This window comes from Diadema antillarum, unplaced genomic scaffold (assembly GCF_040938485.1).
Source record: "Diadema antillarum isolate AM-2024a unplaced genomic scaffold, OU_Dant_1.0 seq00000759_RagTag, whole genome shotgun sequence".
Taxonomy (NCBI): Eukaryota; Metazoa; Echinodermata; class Echinoidea; order Diadematoida; family Diadematidae; genus Diadema; species Diadema antillarum.
The window spans coordinates 1,156,825-1,178,318 of NW_027271650.1; the positions used below are offsets into that span (position 1 = coordinate 1,156,825).

Genomic DNA, 21,494 nt, shown 5'->3' on the forward strand with positions numbered 1-21,494 from the left:
GAATTTTGTAGAGCATGTCAGGAATCTTCCCTCCAAGTTCTGTCTATTGTGTTCACACATTAATATGCAGTTCTAAGAGCATCAAGTGCTAAAGTTGGAAGAATCTGACTCATGACATGCTTTACAACAATCCATATTTCTCTGTGACAGCTTAACCAAATTGAATGGGGTTTTCGGCAAAATAGAGCTAAGATGTTATACTTTAAGACCCTGAAGTAGCATTTAGACAGTTTAATCATATTAAGTGTTATCAATGTGAAAATCCGATTGTAATTTTTTGGGGGGACATACTGTACACTTACAATCACATAAAGTGGAAAGTGAGGATTGGCCAGCAGTTTAAAATAACTTGCTCTTCTTCTTTGGTAAACTGCATACTAGTCTTTTCTTCAATGTATAGTTTGGAGAAATCATTGAGTAATTAACCTTTAAATTGTTTCCTTCTCCTATTATCATTTTATGAAAAAGGAGATATTTTGGAATATGCACATGCAAGGATTCATGTAAGCATATCACTACAGGAAGCACAGTCTTGATAACAAGATATCCAATGTATCAAAAGCACAGGAAAATAGTTGTAACAGTTCCTCTTTTTCCTATTTCCATAGATGAACATTTTATCCTACTTTATTCGAAGTCACTCTTTGTTTTCTAGTTACAGTTTACTTATCCACTTGGACAAAAGATTACATGAAAATTGACACAATTAATCAGGAAGAGTAACCATGTGTAACCATTCTTTTTTTTCTGTAAACAGATTTTTGTTACAAAATCTTTGCTACAGATTCTAGATTAAAGGGGGGGGGGTGAGCAATGCTGAGCAAACTGCTCTGATTTGTTTACCTTCTTTCTCAATGGTTTTCCTCAAGGCAGCAACGGACATGGGAAGGGCGACCTCTTTCCTCTCAAATGACGATAACGATGGAGCGCCCTCATCCTGGAATGAAACAGCAATATTCCACAATTGAATATAAATATTTTTTTTTATACTTGTACTTCTACATTTCAGCAGCTACTCCAAATCCATATAACATCTACTGCAAGTGGAATTCTACTCCATACAATCATTGACATATAACCACTATCTAAAGAATTTGATTTGAATGAAATTCTATTCAAGAGCAAGAAAAATAAAAGACTTTCCCCTAACATGAAACCTTTTCTTTCATTGATTCAATTCCCCTCTCCTTATGCTGTCAAAGGCATGAGGGGTGTGAAAAAAAAAACACCTTGTAACAAGGCAATACACAGAATACTCCAAAACATGAGTCCATCATTATTATATATTTGACAGAGTGAAAGAATATGACAACCAAGCATTGGATGAAGTTCAAACAAGGTGATCATTCAAGTCATCTTTACATTTCACACTGGTTTTATCAGAGTTGTTCCAAAAAAAAAAAGAGGAGAAGACAAAACTCTCTTTGTTGAAAGCAAGGTTCCCTTGCAACACTGTTCTCTATATCTCCAAAAGTCTGAAAAGTATCAGACCAAATAGGAGGAAACTACTCAGGTTGGACTTCAACCAATGGTCTCCTGATTACTAGACAGATGTTGCAACAACTTCAAGGCTACCGAGCTTCCGCCCAACAGCCAGTGCTGATTGTGATCCCTTATAGCAGCAGGTACTGCATGTCTATTCAATGAATGAATTTTACGATGATGAGTTTTGTTTCTTTTATGGTTATTACAAAAACACTGAATAATTGGTGCCATTTCATGTTGATGTAGGGCAATTCATCAAATAGTAAAAAAAAAAAAATAAATAAATAAAAAAACTTGATGTAGATTTTCTTAAGTTGAAAGAGGAAATCAGTATGAAAAACTTGCTCACTGATCTGTGGATGACCACTCCCCTCGTCTCTCTGTCCATCCTTTCATCTTCCCCTTCACACCATCCTCCACCTGTCGCTCCTTCACTCAGCTCTTGGCTGCCATTGTTAGAGGCTTGTCGGCTGGACCCGGAGGATCCCGTCCTGCCACTGACACCCGTCGTCCGTGACGACACTGACTCACAGAATCCGCTTTCGCTGTCCTCGGCAGTTTGCTCCATCCCTGACACATGCTTGCCTTCACATTCCAACGAATCAAGCCTGCTTGCAACATTCCCGTGTACACTCTCCTCACATTTGTCTGTATTGCTCCAGTCTCTAATACTGTCATCTGGCTGAAATTCTGTGGGTGTCCTATTCTCAGAGGGATCAGTAACATGTAACACTCCTGATTCCTGGGTGGGGCCAGGACTTCTCTCACCAGACTCAGGCTCAAAAGTGCCCCGATGGCTCTCAAAAACGATTCTGCAATTCGGTTGCTGGTGATCATGACTTTGGCTTGATGCTGCTTCAATTTCATCGTCTTTTTGTAGGTACTGGGAAGCTCTGCTCTCTGGAATATCACTAGTGTCTACACTCCGAGATGTTTCTTCACCATGAGAAACGTCAGAAGATTTGGAGCAAGGGGTGCCAGAGAAGAAGGCATCCAATTTTGGCTCTGAAAAGGTGGATATATTTGGCAAAAATGTAGCATTATCAACAAACTATCTTAAAAAAAAGACACCTTTTTTTTTGGGGGGGGGGGATTATAAAAAAATATGGCCAAGCAGATTTGCATTGATATTTCTCTACTTTATGTAACTGCATTTATTCACAGTTCACTGAAAGAATCTGAATCTGAGAGACAACATTACAAACATCACAAAGTTACTGATGAAAATCAACTTTTATTTGAACATTTTCTTCACTGGAGAAGCTGTTCAGGGATTTTCTTTCACTTACGTTTGGATTTTCTGTCTGATTGCTCTTGATCGCGATGATTTGCATGAGCAAAAGACCTGAGAGAACAGAACAAATAATCAGAACACTGTGTCACAATAGTACACTCAAATACATTAAAATAATCTTTACTGTCAATACTGAATCAAGTTTCTTTTTCTTAACAGCTGAAGTCCTTAATTTTATTTACACCACAAAGGGAACCAAACCGATATTGACTGACTGTCGCCGAAAAAGATGACTTACGAGAGACACATTTCACAACATTTCACTGATAATCAAAATACGTAAGTGCGTTTGAAAGTTTTATATTTTCCCACAGGCTGGGTGGGATGGGGACAACCAGCCCAGGAGAATGTTAACAAATAAAGGCAAAGTCATAGGCTGCCAGCATTTGCCACTGCTAAATTTTAATGCAAGCTTATCTAAGTAAAGTGCGAATCTTCATGGGAAATTTGGTGAACATATCCTTTTTTCAAGGGGGTGGAGGGTATACCTGTACATAAAGATGCTTGTCATAGGCCTAGCCAGCTCAATACCTGCTTCATACTTCTTAGCTACTAAGATATGATACCGCAAAAGCAAGAGTTACCTTTTCAAAGAACTCAGATTAAGTTTGAATGCTGCCTTGCCATTTTGTCCAGTCTGCTGTTGACCGAGTGGACTCTGGCCTCGCTGGCTGGGGCCACTGCCGGATTGGCTGCCGCGGCCAAAAATACTGGACAGGGAGAGGCTGGACGGAGTGACCGATGCCATGGGCTTCTGGTTGACCTCATACGAAGATGACCGAGGCTCGAACATCGTCTGAAGTGATGCCTTGAAGATAATGACAGCACAACACTATAATTGCAGTGACTTACAACTGTGAAGTGATTAAAACTGTACTAAGGTTGCTCTATACCAAATAAAGATGAATCCAAATAGGAGAAGCATTCTAATTCCTGAATGCGCATTCCTCCTCACAAGCTTTCTCGGAGATGGCAATGGACAGTGGAAGAGGGAAAACTGATGCTTCTCATTGTGACATCATAACTTGTGATTTAATATTGAACATGAAAAAGGGAATTCTCATCTTCAGTCTGTATTTTGTTCTCCAACGTTGAATAAAATTCCTTTTGATCAGTGCCCTAACTAGATTGCTGAAAGTTCAATGAGTGGCTGTTGGAGCATTTGTCTCTCATGCCATATTTCATATTTCATGAAATCCCTGAAAACTTTCAAACATCCAAACACTTTACACAGCCAATTTGTGGGAGAAAGTTTCACAGTTTGCAGTGATAGCTTGTAGCAACTGGTCAACAAATTCTTGAGGCCATGATAAATCACTACATACATGAGGCATGACAAATTCTGCTCCTGGCACAAGATATCCAAAGTCCGCATTGGATTGTTAATTGTACAACAAAAAGAGAAGAGTGAAAAAAAAAAATTCAACACACCTTCAGGACGGCAAGGAGTGTCTTTTCCTCTTGCACCAAGATTTTTCTCTTGTCTGGAGTCACGTTAACATCCACTGCATCTGCAATAATGAAGAGAAAATCACAGGGCATACAAATGACATGTATTACAATGCATTACCACACTCCATTTATTCGCCTTTTCCTGACAAGAAATATAGCAGACATATTTTTTTGCTTTAGCTCTCCCCCCTTCCCCCAATTTTTAGCTGCCTCTCTCGGATGCAACTGATCGTTAGAATTTAACATACATAACTTGGACGGCATATGACATCTATAAGGAGACGCCATTTGAGGGAAAGAATAATGCTTGTTAATAATGGTTGCCAACTATACCGCCCAGGTGAAGTTTTGGTAAGCAGAAATTATTTAGATTCCAATAGCTGAAATCTGTTTTGATTGAAAAATAATGCAATTATTATATCAATGTATAATATGAAAGCTGATGGTACAAAAGCTGGAGGAAAAAATAACAGTACAAAACTCTGCTCCAGACACAGGTATGCACGAATAAATGTGAAAGAGGTATAACTTTACAGGAATGGTACAGTAATGGTGGAGATGAGAATTGGGCTTTTAACTTTTTGCGAGATACCAAGAAAAAACTTATGATATAGTACAGAGCATACCATTTTAAGAGGAATTCAAAGTTTATTTGATGAAAATCGGGTTTGGAATGACTGAAACATCCAAAAACAAAGTAAAACAAAGCGATCGTAATACAGTGTGGGTCCCACACTTTATTAGAATCGCTCTTTTTTTGATATCTCAGCCATTTCAAAACCAATTCGCATCAAATAAACGTTGAATTCCTTATAGAATTACATGCTCTTTTATATTTCATAAGAGGTTTACATTATCTCACCAAAAATGTTACAAACCTGAAATCAGGTCTCAGCCAAAACTATACGATCCCTTTAAATGCACGCAACTTCTGAAATGTTATATTATCAGAGGCAATTTTTCCCAGAGATGTAAATTTCGCTAATATCAGTCAAGATGCGAAATAAAAACACTTCGAAATATATCATTTATATAATTGTTGCAATGCACAATGAAGCAACAGTGCATCTTGAAAGTGAACAAGGACTGTGGTTTCCATCCAATCACCATACATCATGCCTGGCTCATATATACTCCATTCTTGACCTCCTTGTTTGTTTTAGAGGGGGTCATTTTTACAGAGAATATAGCAAACCTTTTGCCAGGCAGATGTTCTTGACCTCTTTGTTTGTTTGTTTGTTTGTTTGTTTTGGAGGGGGTCATTTTTACGGGGAATACAGTATAGCAAACCTTTTGCCAGGGAGATGTCCAGCACAACAAAGGGATACTGATGCCTGTTGTACATGTGGTACACTTCATTGATTTGCTTGCTCACCTGTTTCAAGGAAGAGAGATAATATGTACAGTTGAACCTCTCGTATCCGGACAAGTCGGGACCGGGGCTCATCCGGATAAGGGATTTGGCCGGATACGGGAGACTCAATGCTTTATACATGTACCGGTACATATACATACACATGTACTGATGTAGCCCATTGTAGTACCACATGTAGTAATGTGTATACTGCAACCTTTTCATTGTTACACTCAGTAACAGACCCCAAAATAGAGGTTCGTGTTTGCAAGAATTAAATCATTTTCTTTTATAAATTCTTGGGATGATTTACCTAAATAATTATTAAGAAATTATCAAGTAGATCTTGAAAATAAACAGTACGAGTCGACGAAATCACGCTTCAAAATGCGATGATTTGGGGATGTTTGGGGATATTAAAATGTCTGAAGGTAAGCAATTTGGAAGGAAACTTGATGTAATGTATATATGTTAATCATGTTGGAAGTAATATGTAATTCATGTGTGTTTGTGTAGGAGTTCTCGAGGAGTTGGGAATCCCCCTTTCCTCCCGTAATTATTTAAAAAAAAAATCATGGCGAGATTGCGTCCGTATAATAGAGAGATCCGGATAAAGGGAGGCCGGATAAGAGAGGTTCAACTGTACAAGGAAACCAGGGGACCGTTGCATGAAAGTTGTCAGCCCTGACAAGTTATCAGTCTCTGACAGTTACCGTGGTAAGTCGGTGACCAGAGCTTCTCAGCCAATCAAGGCCAAGGATTTTACTCAAATTGTCAGAGACTGACAACTTGTCAGGGCTGACAACTTTCATGAAACAGTGCCCTAAAGTGTGGATGCAGAAATATATCTTTTCCCAGCATTCACTGTCTGAAAGTTGTTGATGTCACACTTATGTCAAGAGCAGGTAAACAAATATCTACACCTTTGAGATGTTGTAATTTGATGAAGGTGGAAAATTAACCTTGCTATTCATGTAAGATTACTTTGGTAACTGATAATTTCATTTGAAGGAATGTTTTCTTAAGGTGTCTACGTCATGAAAGTGAGGAAAAGGTCATGCAATGTCTTTGACAGATTCACACTCAGCATATTTTCACTGATCTCGAATAGACGAGAAAGTAGAAACATCATAATCTAGAACTATAAAATAAAACTACAAGCAAATTGTTGTAATATAATACGAGCACTAAAACTCAAATCGAACAGGTGTCAAGATTTCGGTCTATCACTTTCAACTGTTACTGATTGAAGCTGAAAGACAGAAAATTGGTGATAAATACATCATTTATAAATATTATTATTTTCCAAATAAAATAATCATATAACTTTATTCAATTTGTCAAACACTTTTTCTTGCTAGGCCTTCTAAGCAGTATTTGTCCACTTTGTAATATAAAATGATGATCCTTATAAAATTAAACATATGTAAATGAAGAGGCATAATATATTTGATTTCAAAGCCCTTTTACTGTTGGTGCAATTAATGGACACACAACAATATAATGACACATATCTTCTTTCGCTACTGTAATTTTAGCGTCAGAACCAGGTTCTTGGTGGTCGTTACCTTTGGGAAGTCGCAGGGTCGTCTGTTGATGAAGTAATATTGTCTGTCTGCGGCACTCCTCCCCTGTCCGTGGTCAGACTTTGAGATGAAGCCTGTCATACTGTGGTGAGGCAGTATTTCATGAGTCCAGGGGGTGTTTCACAACCTTTAGACTAATTTCAACTTTAGTTGGAATTGGTTTATAGCTTCCCATTCATGCCCCTTGTGCATGCCAATTAGTACCCTTTGTACTTCAGGGGGAATTCCATTTTCACATGGGGGAAGTGATGGCCATCCATAGCTTGAGTGTGATTTAAGTCAAACTTAGATTTAAGTGCATCTATGTGAAACACCCCCTGGGATGCAACCATTGTCAGAAACAAACACAAAGTTTTGAGAACACATTTGACACAGTATCTCAGATGGGAAAGGAACTTTACTACTAACATTCAACAAAGAGCATTGACTGAGAACACATCACACAGATACACAAACATTCACACACTCAGAATGGGGACACCACTGCTTTCAAATGATGGGTTTGTGTACACGACGGCAAGTGTTACTGCAATCATCCAAGAATGCTTGGATAAGGATAGATACATGAGTCTTTTTGAGAAAAAAAAAGTATATCTAAACACACAGATACATGCAGGTCTCATATGACTGGAATTAGCACTAATCAATTCCTCCTGAACTACTGAGGAACAGGGCAATGAGTAGCAAAAAATGGGAGTAATTCTTGACGCACTGTACCTGAATGGGATTTTGTCGAGTTTCTCGGGTTTGATGCCAAACTCCTCACACATCTCGGCCGTGGGCTCACACTGATTGAACTCAAGGAGACTCTGCATCTGATAAGTTCAGAAAGCATGAAACAATTCTTTTATTCTACCAGGGCTTAGAACAGTCGCGCATCAAAATCAAGATCAAGGGTTATAGCATTCTTCAAAATTAAAGGGTTATTACAAGGGTACTGCAATTTGAAAGAGATGGTAATGAAAGGGTTAAAGAAACTGTCCTGAAAAATGTAAGGGTGTATTAAGATACTGAGAATGAAAGTGTTATCAAAAGGGTACTGCAATTTGAAAGGGCTGGGAATGAAAGGTTTATAGAAACTGTACTGCAAAATGAAAGGGTTTATAGACTTTGAGAATGAAAGGGTTATGAAAAGAGTACTGCAATTTGAAAGGGCTGGGAACGAAAGGTTTATAGAAACTGTACTGCAAAATGAAAGGGTTTATAGACTTTGAGAATGAAAGGGTTATGAAAAGAGCACTGCAATTTGAAAGGGCTGGGAATGAAAGGGGTACAGAAACTGTTCTGCAAAATGAAACGGTGTATAGACTCTAAAAATGAAAGGGATATCAAAAGGGAACTGTAATTTGAAAGGGCTGGGAATGAAAGGGGTACAGAAACTGTTCTGCAAAATGAAACGGTGCATAGACTCTGAAAAAGAAAGGGATATCAAAAGGGAACTGTAATTTGAAAGAGCTGGCAATGAAAGGGTTATAGAAACTGTTCTGCAAATGAAAGGGTGTATAGACTCTGAGAATGAAAGGGTTATCAAAAGAGTACTGCAATTTGAAAGGGCTGGCAATGAAAGGGTTATAGAAACTGTTCTGCAAAATGAAACGGTGTATAGACTCTGAAAATGAAAGGGATATCAAAAGGGAACTGTAATTTGAAAGAGCTGGCAATGAAAGGGTTATATAAACTGTACTGCAAAATGAAAGGGTGTATAGACTCTGAGAATAAAAGGGTTATCAAAAGGGCACTGCAATTTAAATATGCTGGCAATGAAAGGGTTATAGAAAATGTACTGCAAAATGAAAGGGTGTATAGACTTTGAGAATGAAAGGGTTATTTAAAGGGTACTTCAAAATGAAAAGGTGTATAGACTGAGAATAAAAGGGTCATTGAAAGGGTACTGCAATTTGAAAGAGCTGGCAATGAAAGGGTTATAGAAACTGCTCCGCAAATGAAAGGGTGTATAGACTCTGAGAATTGAAGGGTTATTGAAAGGGTACTGTTATTTGAAATGCTGGCAATGAAAGGGTTATAGAAACTGTTCTGCAAAATGAAGGGTGTATAGACTCTGAGAATGAAAGGGTTATTTAAAGGGTACTGTTATTTGACATGCTGGCAATGATAGGGTTATAGAAACTGTTCTGCAAATGAAAGGGTGTATAGACTTTGAGAATTAAAGGGTTATCAAAAGAGTGCTGCAATTTGAAAGGGCTGGCAATGAAAGGGTTATAGAAATTGTACTGCAAAATGAAAGGGTGTATAGACTCCAAGAATAAAAGGGTTATTGAAAGGGTACTGCAGTTTGAAAGAGATGGCAATGAAAGGGTTACAGAAACTGCACTGCCAAATGAAAGGGTTTATAGACTCTGAGAATGAAAGGGTTATGAAAAGGGTACTGCAATTTGAAAGGGTTGACAATGAAAGGGGTATAGAGACTGCTCTGCAAAATGAAAAGGTGTATTATAGACTCTGAGAATGAAAGGATTATCAAAAGAGTACTGCAATTTGAAAGGCCTGACAATGAACGGGTTATAGAAACTGTACTGCAAGATGAAAGGGTGTATAGACTTTCAGAATGAAAGGGTTACCAAAAGAGTGTTGCAATTTGAAAGAGATGGCGATGAAAGGGTTATAAAAACTGTACTGCACAATGAAAGGGTGTATAGATTCTGAGAATGAAAGGGCTTTTTAAAGGGTACTGCAATTTGAAAGGGCTGGCAATGAAAGGGTTATAGAAAATGTACTGCAAAATGAAAGTGTGTATAGACTCTGAGAATAAAAGGGTTATCAAAAGAGTGCTGCAATTTAAAAGGGCTGGCAATGAAAGGGTTATAGAAACTGTACTGCAAATGAAAGGGTGTATAGACTCTGAGAATAAAAGGGTTATCAAAAGGGTACTGCAATTTAAATATGCTGGCAATGAAGGGGTTATAGAAACTGTACTGCAAAATGAAAGGGTGTATAGACTTTGAGAATGAAAGGGTTATTTAAAGGGTATTTCAAAATGAAAGGGTGTATAGACTGAGAATAAAAGGGTCATTGAAAGGGTACTGCAATTTGAAAGAGCTGGCAATGAAAGGGTTATAGAAACTGCTCCGCAAATGCAAGGGTGTATAGACTCTGAGAATTGAAGGGTTATCAAAATGGTACTGTTATTTGAAATGCTGGCAATGATAGGGTTATAGAAACTGTTCTGCAAATGAAAGGGTGTATAGACTTTGAGAATGAAAGGGTTATCAAAAGAGTGCTGCAATTTGAAAGGGCTGGCAATGAAAGGGTTATAGAAATTGCACTGCAAAATGAAAGGGTGTATAGACTCAGAGAAAAAAAGGGTTGTTGAAAGGGTACTGCAATTTGAAAGGGCTGCCAATGAAAGCGGTATAGAAACTGTACTGCAAAATGAAAGGGTGTATAGATTCTGAGAATGAAAGGGTTATTTGAAGGGTACTGCAGTTTGAAAGGGCTGGGAATGAAAGGGGTACTGAAACTGCTCTGCAAAATGAAAGGGTGTATAGACTCTGAGAATGAAAGGGTTATTTAAAGGGTACTTTAATTTGAAAGAGCTGGCAATGAAAGGGTTATAACAACTGTTCTGCAAAATGAAAAGGTGTGTAGACTAAGAAGGAAAGGGTTATCAAAAGGGTACTGCAATTTGAAAGGGCTGACAATGAAAGGGTTATAGAAACTACACTGCAAAATGAAAGGGTGTATAGACTTTGAGAATGAAAGGGTTATTTAAAGGGTGTATAGATTCTGAGAATAAAAGGGTTATCAAAAGGGTACTGCAATTTGAAAGGGCTGGCAATGAAAGGGTTATAGAAATTGTTCTGCAAAATGAAAGGGTGTATAGACTTCAAGAATGAAAGGGTTATCAAAAGAGTGCTGCAATTTGAAAGGGCTGGCAATGAAAGGGTTATAGAAATTGTACTGCAAAATGAAAGGGTGTATAGACTCCAAGAATAAAAGGGTTATTGAAAGGGTACTGCAGTTTGAAAGAGATGGCAATGAAAGGGTTACAGAAACTGTACTGCAAAATGAAAGGGTTTATAGACTCTCGAGAATGAAAGGGTTATTTAAAGGGTACTGCAATTTGAAAGCGCTGGCAATGAAAGGGTTATAGAAATTGTACTGCAAAATGAAAGGGTATATAGACTCCAAGAATAAATGGGTTATTGAAAGGGTACTGCAGTTTGAAAGAGATGGCAATGAAAGTGTTACAGAAACTGTACTGCAAAATGAAAGGGTTTATAGACTCTCGAGAATGAAAGGGTAATTTAAAGGGTACTGCAATTTGAAAGCGCTGGCAATGAAAGGGTTATAGAAACTGTACTGCAAAATGAAAGGGTGTATAGACTTTGAGACTGAAAGGGTTATGAAAAGAGTACTGCAATTTGAAAGGGCTGGGAATGAAAGGGTTATAGAAACTGTACTGCAAAATGAAAGGGTGTATAGACTTTGAGAATAAAAGGGTTATTGAAAGGGTACTGCAATTTGAAAGAGATGGTGATGAAAGGGTTATAAAAACTATACTGCAAAATAAAAGGGTGTATAGACTTTGAGAATGAAAGGGATATCAAAAGAGTACTGCAATTTGAAAGGGCTGGGAACGAAAGGGTTATAGAAACTGTACTGCAAAATGAAAGGGTGTATAGACTCTGAGAATGAAAGGGTTATTTAAAGGGTACTGTAATTTGAAAGAGCTGGCAATAAAAGGGTTATAGAAACTGTTCTGCAAATGAAAGGGTGTATATACTCAGAGAATGAAAGGGTTATCAAAAGAGTACTGCAATTTGAAAGGGCTGGCAATGAAAGGGTTATAGAAACTGTTCTGCAAAATGAAACGGTGTATAGACTCTGAAAATGAAAGGGATATCAAAAGGGAACTGTAATTTGAAATAGCTGGGATTGAAAGGGTTGTAGAAACTGTTCTGCAAAATGAAACAGTGTATAGACTCTGAAAATGGAAGGGATATCAAAAGGGAACTGTAATTTGAAATAGCTGGCAATAAAAGGGTTATAGAAACTGTTCTGCAAATGAAAGGGTGTATATACTCAGAGAATGAAAGGGTTATCAAAAGAGTACTGCAATTTGAAAGGGCTGGCAATGAAAGGGTTATAGAAACTGTTCTGCAAAATGAAACGGTGTATAGACTCTGAAAATGAAAGGGATATCAAAAGGGAACTGTAATTTGAAATAGCTGGCAATGAAAGGGTTATAGAAACTGTTCTGCAAAATGAAACGGTGTATAGACTCTGAAAATGAAAGGGATATCAAAAGGGAACTGTAATTTGAAATAGCTGGCAATGAAAGGGTTGTAGAAACTGTTCTGCAATTAAAAGGGTGTATAGACTCTGAGAATGAAAGGGTTGTTGAAAGGGTACTGCAATTTGAAAGGGCTGGCAATGAAAGGGTTATAGAAACTGTTCTGCAAATGAAAGGATGTATAGACTCTGACAATAAAAGGGTTATCAAAAGAGAACTGCAATTTGAATGGGCTGGCAATGAAAGGGTTATAGAAACTGCTCTGCAAAATGAAAAGGTGTGTAGACTAAGAAGGAAAGGGTTATCAAAAGGGTACTGCAATTTGAAAGGGCTGACATTGAAAGGGTTATAGAAACTACACTGCAAAATGAAAGGGTGTATAGACTTTGAGAATGAAAGGCTTATTGAAAGGGTGTATAGATTCTGAGAATAAAAGGGCTATCAAAAGGGTACTGCAATTTGAAAGGGCTGGCAATGAAAGGGTTATAGAAACTGTTCTGCAAAATGAAACGGTGTATAGACTCTGAGAATGAAAGGGTTATTTAAAGGGTACTGCTATTTGAAATGCTGGCAATGATAGGGTTATAGAAACTGTTCTGCAAAATGAAAGGGTGTATAGACTCTGAGAATGAAAGGGTTATCAAAAGAGTGCTGCAATTTGAAAGGGCTGGAAATGAAAGGGTTATAGAAATTGTACTGCAAAATGAAAGGGTGTATAGACTCCAAGAATAAAAGGGTTATTGAAAGGGTACTGCAGTTTGAAAGAGATGGCAATGAAAGGGTTACAGAAACTGTACTGCAAAATGAAAGGGTTTATAGACTCTCGAGAATGAAAGGGTTATTTAAAGGGTACTACTATTTGAAATGCTGGCAATGAAAGGGATATAGAAACTGCTCTGCAAAATGAAAAGGTGTATAGACTCTGAGAATGAAAGGATTATCAAAAGGGTACTGCAATTTGAAAGGGCTGACAATGAACAGGTTGTAGAAAATGTACTGCAAAATGAAAGGGTGTATAGACTTTGAGAATGAAAGAGTTACCAAAAGAGTGTTGCAATTTGAAAGGGCTGGAAATGAAAGGGTTATAGAAACTGTACTGCAAAATGAAAGGGTGTATAGACTTTGAGAATGAAAGGGTTATTTAAAGGGTACTGCAGTTTGAAAGAGGTGGCAATGAAAGGGTTACAGAAACTGTACTGCAAAATGAAAGGGTGTATAGACTCTGAGAATGAAAGGGTTATTTAAAGGGTACTGTAATTTGAAAGGGCTGGCAATGAAAGGGTTATAGAAAGTACACTGCAAAATGAAAGGGTGTATAGACTTTGAGAATGAAAAGGTTAGTTAAAAGGTGTATAGACTCTGAGAATGAAAGGGATAATTAAAGGGTACTGTAATTTGAAAGAGCTGGCAAGGAAAGGGTTGTAGAAACTGTTCTGCAAATAAAAGGGTGTATAGACTCTGAGAATGAAAGGGTTGTTGAAAGGGTACTACAGTTTGTACAATTTGAAAGGGCTGGCAATGAAAGGGTTATAGAAACTGTTCTGCAAAATGAAAGGGTGTATAGACTAAGAAGGAAAGGGTTATCAAAAGGGTACTGCAATTTGAAAGGGCTGACAATGAAAGGGTTATAGAAACTACACTGCAAAATGAAAGGGTGTATAGACTTTGAGAATGAAAGGGTTATTTAAAGGGTGTATAGATTCTGAGAATAAAAGGGTTATCAAAAGGGTACTGCAATTTGAAAGGGCTGGCAATGAAAGGGTTATAGAAATTGTTCTGCAAAATGAAAGGGTGTATAGACTTCAAGAATGAAAGGATTATCAAAAGAGTGCTGCAATTTGAAAGGGCTGGCAATGAAAGGGTTATAGAAATTGTACTGCAAAATGAAAGGGTGTATAGACTCCAAGAATAAAAGGGTTATTGAAAGGGTACTGCAGTTTGAAAGAGATGGCAATGAAAGGGTTACAGAAACTGTACTGCAAAATGAAAGGGTTTATAGACTCTCGAGAATGAAAGGGTTATTTAAAGGGTACTGCAATTTGAAAGCGCTGGCAATGAAAGGGTTATAGAAATTGTACTGCAAAATGAAAGGGTGTATAGACTCCAAGAATAAACGGGTTATTGAAAGGGTACTGCAGTTTGAAAGAGATGGCAATGAAAGTGTTACAGAAACTGTACTGCAAAATGAAAGGGTTTATAGACTCTCGAGAATGAAAGGGTAATTTAAAGGGTACTGCAATTTGAAAGCGCTGGCAATGAAAGGGTTATAGAAACTGTACTGCAAAATGAAAGGGTGTATAGACTTTGAGACTGAAAGGGTTATGAAAAGAGTACTGCAATTTGAAAGGGCTGGGAATGAAAGGGTTATAGAAACTGTACTGCAAAATGAAAGGGTGTATAGACTTTGAGAATAAAAGGGTTATTGAAAGGGTACTGCAATTTGAAAGAGATGGTGATGAAAGGGTTATAAAAACTATACTGCAAAATAAAAGGGTGTATAGACTTTGAGAATGAAAGGGATATCAAAAGAGTACTGCAATTTGAAAGGGCTGGGAACGAAAGGGTTATAGAAACTGTACTGCAAAATGAAAGGGTGTATAGACTCTGAGAATGAAAGGGTTATTTAAAGGGTACTGTAATTTGAAAGAGCTGGCAATAAAAGGGTTATAGAAACTGTTCTGCAAATGAAAGGGTGTATATACTCAGAGAATGAAAGGGTTATCAAAAGAGTACTGCAATTTGAAAGGGCTGGCAATGAAAGGGTTATAGAAACTGTTCTGCAAAATGAAACGGTGTATAGACTCTGAAAATGAAAGGGATATCAAAAGGGAACTGTAATTTGAAATAGCTGGGATTGAAAGGGTTGTAGAAACTGTTCTGCAAAATGAAACAGTGTATAGACTCTGAAAATGGAAGGGATATCAAAAGGGAACTGTAATTTGAAATAGCTGGCAATAAAAGGGTTATAGAAACTGTTCTGCAAATGAAAGGGTGTATATACTCAGAGAATGAAAGGGTTATCAAAAGAGTACTGCAATTTGAAAGGGCTGGCAATGAAAGGGTTATAGAAACTGTTCTGCAAAATGAAACGGTGTATAGACTCTGAAAATGAAAGGGATATCAAAAGGGAACTGTAATTTGAAATAGCTGGCAATGAAAGGGTTATAGAAACTGTTCTGCAAAATGAAACGGTGTATAGACTCTGAAAATTAAAGGGATATCAAAAGGGAACTGTAATTTGAAATAGCTGGCAATGAAAGGGTTGTAGAAACTGTTCTGCAATTAAAAGGGTGTATAGACTCTGAGAATGAAAGGGTTGTTGAAAGGGTACTGCAATTTGAAAGGGCTGGCAATGAAAGGGTTATAGAAACTGTTCTGCAAATGAAAGGATGTATAGACTCTGACAATAAAAGGGTTATCAAAAGAGAACTGCAATTTGAATGGGCTGGCAATGAAAGGGTTATAGAAACTGCTCTGCAAAATGAAAAGGTGTGTAGACTAAGAAGGAAAGGGTTATCAAAAGGGTACTGCAATTTGAAAGGGCTGACATTGAAAGGGTTATAGAAACTACACTACAAAATGAAAGGGTGTATAGACTTTGAGAATGAAAGGCTTATTGAAAGGGTGTATAGATTCTGAGAATAAAAGGGCTATCAAAAGGGTACTGCAATTTGAAAGGGCTGGCAATGAAAGGGTTATAGAAACTGTTCTGCAAAATGAAACGGTGTATAGACTCTGAGAATGAAAGGGTTATTTAAAGGGTACTGCTATTTGAAATGCTGGCAATGATAGGGTTATAGAAACTGTTCTGCAAAATGAAAGGGTGTATAGACTCTGAGAATGAAAGGGTTATCAAAAGAGTGCTGCAATTTGAAAGGGCTGGAAATGAAAGGGTTATAGAAATTGTACTGCAAAATGAAAGGGTGTATAGACTCCAAGAATAAAAGGGTTATTGAAAGGGTACTGCAGTTTGAAAGAGATGGCAATGAAAGGGTTACAGAAACTGTACTGCAAAATGAAAGGGTTTATAGACTCTCGAGAATGAAAGGGTTATTTAAAGGGTACTACTATTTGAAATGCTGGCAATGAAAGGGATATAGAAACTGCTCTGCAAAATGAAAAGGTGTATAGACTCTGAGAATGAAAGGATTATCAAAAGGGTACTGCAATTTGAAAGGGCTGACAATGAACAGGTTGTAGAAAATGTACTGCAAAATGAAAGGGTGTATAGACTTTGAGAATGAAAGAGTTACCAAAAGAGTGTTGCAATTTGAAAGGGCTGGAAATGAAAGGGTTATAGAAACTGTACTGCAAAATGAAAGGGTGTATAGACTTTGAGAATGAAAGGGTTATTTAAAGGGTACTGCAGTTTGAAAGAGGTGGCAATGAAAGGGTTACAGAAACTGTACTGCAAAATGAAAGGGTGTATAGACTCTGAGAATGAAAGGGTTATTTAAAGGGTACTGTAATTTGAAAGAGCTGGCAATGAAAGGGTTATAGAAAGTACACTGCAAAATGAAAGGGTGTATAGACTCTGAGAATGAAAGGATTATCAAAAGGGTACTGCAATTTGAAAGGGCTGACAATGAACAGGTTGTAGAAAATGTACTGCAAAATGAAAGGGTGTATAGACTTTGAGAATGAAAGAGTTACCAAAAGAGTGTTGCAATTTGAAAGGGCTGGAAATGAAAGGGTTATAGAAACTGTACTGCAAAATGAAAGGGTGTATAGACTTTGAGAATGAAAGGGTTATTTAAAGGGTACTGCAGTTTGAAAGAGGTGGCAATGAAAGGGTTACAGAAACTGTACTGCAAAATGAAAGGGTGTATAGACTCTGAGAATGAAAGGGTTATTTAAAGGGTACTGTAATTTGAAAGAGCTGGCAATGAAAGGGTTATAGAAAGTACACTGCAAAATGAAAGGGTGTATAGACTTTGAGAATGAAAAGGTTAGTTAAAAGGTGTATAGACTCTGAGAATGAAAGGGATAATTAAAGGGTACTGTAATTTGAAAGAGCTGGCAAGGAAAGGGTTGTAGAAACTGTTCTGCAAATAAAAGGGTGTATAGACTCTGAGAATGAAAGGGTTGTTGAAAGGGTACTACAATTTGAAAGGGCTGGCAATGAAAGGGTTATAGAAACTGTTCTGCAAAATGAAAGGGTGTATAGACTAAGAAGGAAAGGGTTATCAAAAGGGTACTGCAATTTGAAAGGGCTGACAATGAAAGGGTTATAGAAACTACACTGCAAAATGAAAGGGTGTATAGACTTTGACAAATGAAAGGGTTATTTAAAGGGTGTATAGATTCTGAGAATAAAAGGGTTATCAAAAGGGTACTGCAATTTGAAAGGGCTGACAATGAAAGGGTTATAGAAACTACACTGCAAAATGAAACGGTGTATAGACTCTGAGAATGAAAGGGTTATTTAAAGGGTACTGCTATTTAAAATGCTAGCAATGATAGGGTTATAGAAACTGTTCTGCAAAATGAAAGGGTGTATAGACTTCGAGAATGAAAGGCTTATCAAAAGAGTGCTGCAATTTGAAAGGGCTGGCAATGAAAGGGTTATAGAAATTGTACTGCAAAATGAAAGGGTGTATAGACTCCAAGAATAAAAGGGTTATTGAAAGGGTACTGCAGTTTGAAAGAGATGGCAATGAAAGGGTTAAAGAAACTGTGCTGCAAAATGAAAGGGTGTATAGACTCTGAGAATAAAAGGATTATCAAAAGGGTACTGCAATTTAAATATGCTGGCAATGAAAGGGTTATAGAAAATGTACTGCAAAATGAAAGGGTGTATAGACTTTGAGAATGAAAGGGTTATTTAAAGGGTACTTCAAAATGAAAGGGTGTATAGACTGAGAATAAAAGGGTCATTGAAAGGGTACTGCAATTTGAAAGAGCTGGCAATGAACGGGTTATAGAAACTACTCCGCAAATGAAAGGGTGTATAGACTCTGAGAATTGAAGGGTTATCAAAAGGGTACTGTTATTTGAAATGCTGCCAATGAAAGGGTTATAGAAACTGTTCTGCAAAATGAAGGGTGTATAGACTCTGAGAATGAAAGGGTTATTTAAAGGGTACTGTTATTTGAAATGCTGGCAATGATAGGGTTATAGAAACTGTTCTGCAAAATGAAGGGTGTATAGACTCTGAGAATGAAAGGGTTATTTAAAGGGTACTGTTATTTGAAATGCTGGCAATGATAGGGTTATAGAAACTGTTCTGCAAATGAAAGGGTGTATAGACTTTGAGAATGAAATGGTTATCAAAAGAGTGCTGCAATTTGAAAGGGCTGGCAATGAAAGGATTATAGAAATTGTACTGCAAAATGAAAGGGTGTATAGACTCCAAGAATAAAAGGGTTATTAAAAGGGTACTGCAGTTTGAAAGAGATGGCAATGAAAGGGTTACAGAAACTGTACTGCAAAATGAAAGGGTTTATAGACTCTCGAGAATGAAAGGGTTATTTAAAGGGTACTACTATTTGAAATGCTGGCAATGAAAGGGATATAGAAACTGCTCTGCAAAATGAAAAGGTGTATAGACTCTGAGAATGAAAGGATTATCAAAAGGGTACTGCAATTTGAAAGGGCTGACAATGAACAGGTTGTAGAAAATGTACTGCAAAATGAAAGGGTGTATAGACTTTGAGAATGAAAGAGTTACCAAAAGAGTGTTGCAATTTGAAAGGGCTGGAAATGAAAGGGTTATAGAAACTGTACTGCAAAATGAAAGGGTGTATAGACTTTGAGAATGAAAGGGTTATTTAAAGGGTACTGCAGTTTGAAAGAGGTGGCAATGAAAGGGTTACAGAAACTGTACTGCAAAATGAAAGGGTGTATAGACTCTGAGAATGAAAGGGTTATTTAAAGGGTACTGTAATTTGAAAGGGCTGGCAATGAAAGGGTTATAGAAAGTACACTGCAAAATGAAAGGGTGTATAGACTTTGAGAATGAAAAGGTTAGTTAAAAGGTGTATAGACTCTGAGAATGAAAGGGATAATTAAAGGGTACTGTAATTTGAAAGAGCTGGCAATGAAAGGGTTGTAGAAACTGTTCTGCAAATAAAAGGGTGTATAGACTCTGAGAATGAAAGGGTTGTTGAAAGGGTACTACAATTTGAAAGGGCTGGCAATGAAAGGGTTATAGAAACTGTTCTGCAAAATGAAAGGGTGTATAGACTAAGAAGGAAAGGGTTATCAAAAGGGTACTGCAATTTGAAAGGGCTGACAATGAAAGGGTTATAGAAACTACACTGCAAAATGAAAGGGTGTATAGACTTTGACAAATGAAAGGGTTATTTAAAGGGTGTATAGATTCTGAGAATAAAAGGGTTATCAAAAGGGTACTGCAATTTGAAAGGGCTGACAATGAAAGGGTTATAGAAACTACACTGCAAAATGAAACGGTGTATAGACTCTGAGAATGAAAGGGTTATTTAAAGGGTACTGCTATTTAAAATGCTAGCAATGATAGGGTTATAGAAACTGTTCTGCAAAATGAAAGGGTGTATAGACTTCGAGAATGAAAGGCTTATCAAAAGAGTGCTGCAATTTGAAAGGGCTGGCAATGAAAGGGTTATAGAAATTGTACTGCAAAATGAAAGGGTGTATAGACTCCAAGAATAAAAGGGTTATTGAAAGGGTAGTGCAGTTTGAAAGAGATGGCAATGAAAGGGTTAAAGAAACTGTGCTGCAAAATGAAAGGGTGTATAGACTCTGAGAATAAAAGGATTATCAAAAGGGTACTGCAATTTAAATATGCTGGCAATGAAAGGGTTATAGAAAATGTACTGCAAAATGAAAGGGTGTATAGACTTTGAGAATGAAAGGGTTATTTAAAGGGTACTTCAAAATGAAAGGGTGTATAGACTGAGAATAAAAGGGTCATTGAAAGGGTACTGCAATTTGAAAGAGCTGGCAATGAACGGGTTATAGAAACTACTCCGCAAATGAAAGGGTGTATAGACTCTGAGAATTGAAGGGTTATCAAAAGGGTACTGTTATTTGAAATGCTGCCAATGAAAGGGTTATAGAAACTGTTCTGCAAAATGAAGGGTGTATAGACTCTGAGAATGAAAGGGTTATTTAAAGGGTACTGTTATTTGAAATGCTGGCAATGATAGGGTTATAGAAACTGTTCTGCAAAATGAAGGGTGTATAGACTCTGAGAATGAAAGGGTTATTTAAAGGGTACTGTTATTTGAAATGCTGGCAATGATAGGGTTATAGAAACTGTTCTGCAAATGAAAGGGTGTATAGACTTTGAGAATGAAATGGTTATCAAAAGAGTGCTGCAATTTGAAAGGGCTGGCAATGAAAGGATTATAGAAATTGTACTGCAAAATGAAAGGGTGTATAGACTCCAAGAATGAAAGGGTTATTGAAAGGGTACTGCAGTTTGAAAGAGATGGCAATGAAAGGGTTACAGAAACTGTACTGCAAAATGAAAGGGTGTATAGACTTTGAGAATGAAAGGGTTACCAAAAGAGTGTTGCAATTTGAAAGGGCTGGAAATGAAAGGGTTATAGAAACTGTACTGCAAAATGAAAGGGTGTATAGACTTTGAGAATAAAAGGGTTATTGAAAGCGTACTGCAATTTGAAAGAGATGGTGATGAAAGGGTTATAAAAACTGTACTGCAAAATGAAAGGGTGTATAGATTCTGAGAATGGAAGGGTTATTCAAAGGGTACTGCAATTTGAAAGGGCTGGCAATGAAAGGGTTATAGAAACTGTACTGCAAAATGAAAGGGTGTATAGACTTTGAGAATGAAAGGATTATCAAAAGAGTGCTGCAATTTGAAAGGGCTGCCAATGAAAGGGTTATATAAACTGTACTGCAAAATGAAAGAGTGTATAGACTCTGAAAATAAAAGGGTTATCAAAAGGGTACTGCAATTTAAATATGCTGGCAATGAAAGGGTTATAGAAAATGTACTGCAAAATGAAAGGGTGTATAGACTTTGAGAATGAAAGGGTTATTTAAAGGGTACTTCAAAATGAAAGGGTGTATAGACTGAGAATAAAAGGGTCATTGAAAGGGTACTGCAATTTGAAAGAGCTG

General features: G+C 37.3%; 1 protein-coding gene across 1 annotated transcript in view; it reads right to left on the minus strand.

Annotated features, from left to right (window-relative positions):
- The window catches only part of LOC139738602 (mismatch repair endonuclease PMS2-like), a 52,989-nt gene that overhangs the window by 10,474 nt on the left and 21,021 nt on the right, over positions 1-21,494 (minus strand). The window contains exons 8-15 of the mRNA XM_071649217.1: positions 7,889-7,986; positions 7,154-7,253; positions 5,522-5,606; positions 4,211-4,290; positions 3,364-3,587; positions 2,775-2,830; positions 1,835-2,490; positions 844-937 (exon numbers count right to left, since the gene is read on the minus strand). Of these exons, the coding sequence (XP_071505318.1) occupies positions 844-937; positions 1,835-2,490; positions 2,775-2,830; positions 3,364-3,587; positions 4,211-4,290; positions 5,522-5,606; positions 7,154-7,253; positions 7,889-7,986 (1,393 nt within the window). The remainder of the gene's footprint in view (positions 1-843; positions 938-1,834; positions 2,491-2,774; positions 2,831-3,363; positions 3,588-4,210; positions 4,291-5,521; positions 5,607-7,153; positions 7,254-7,888; positions 7,987-21,494) is intronic.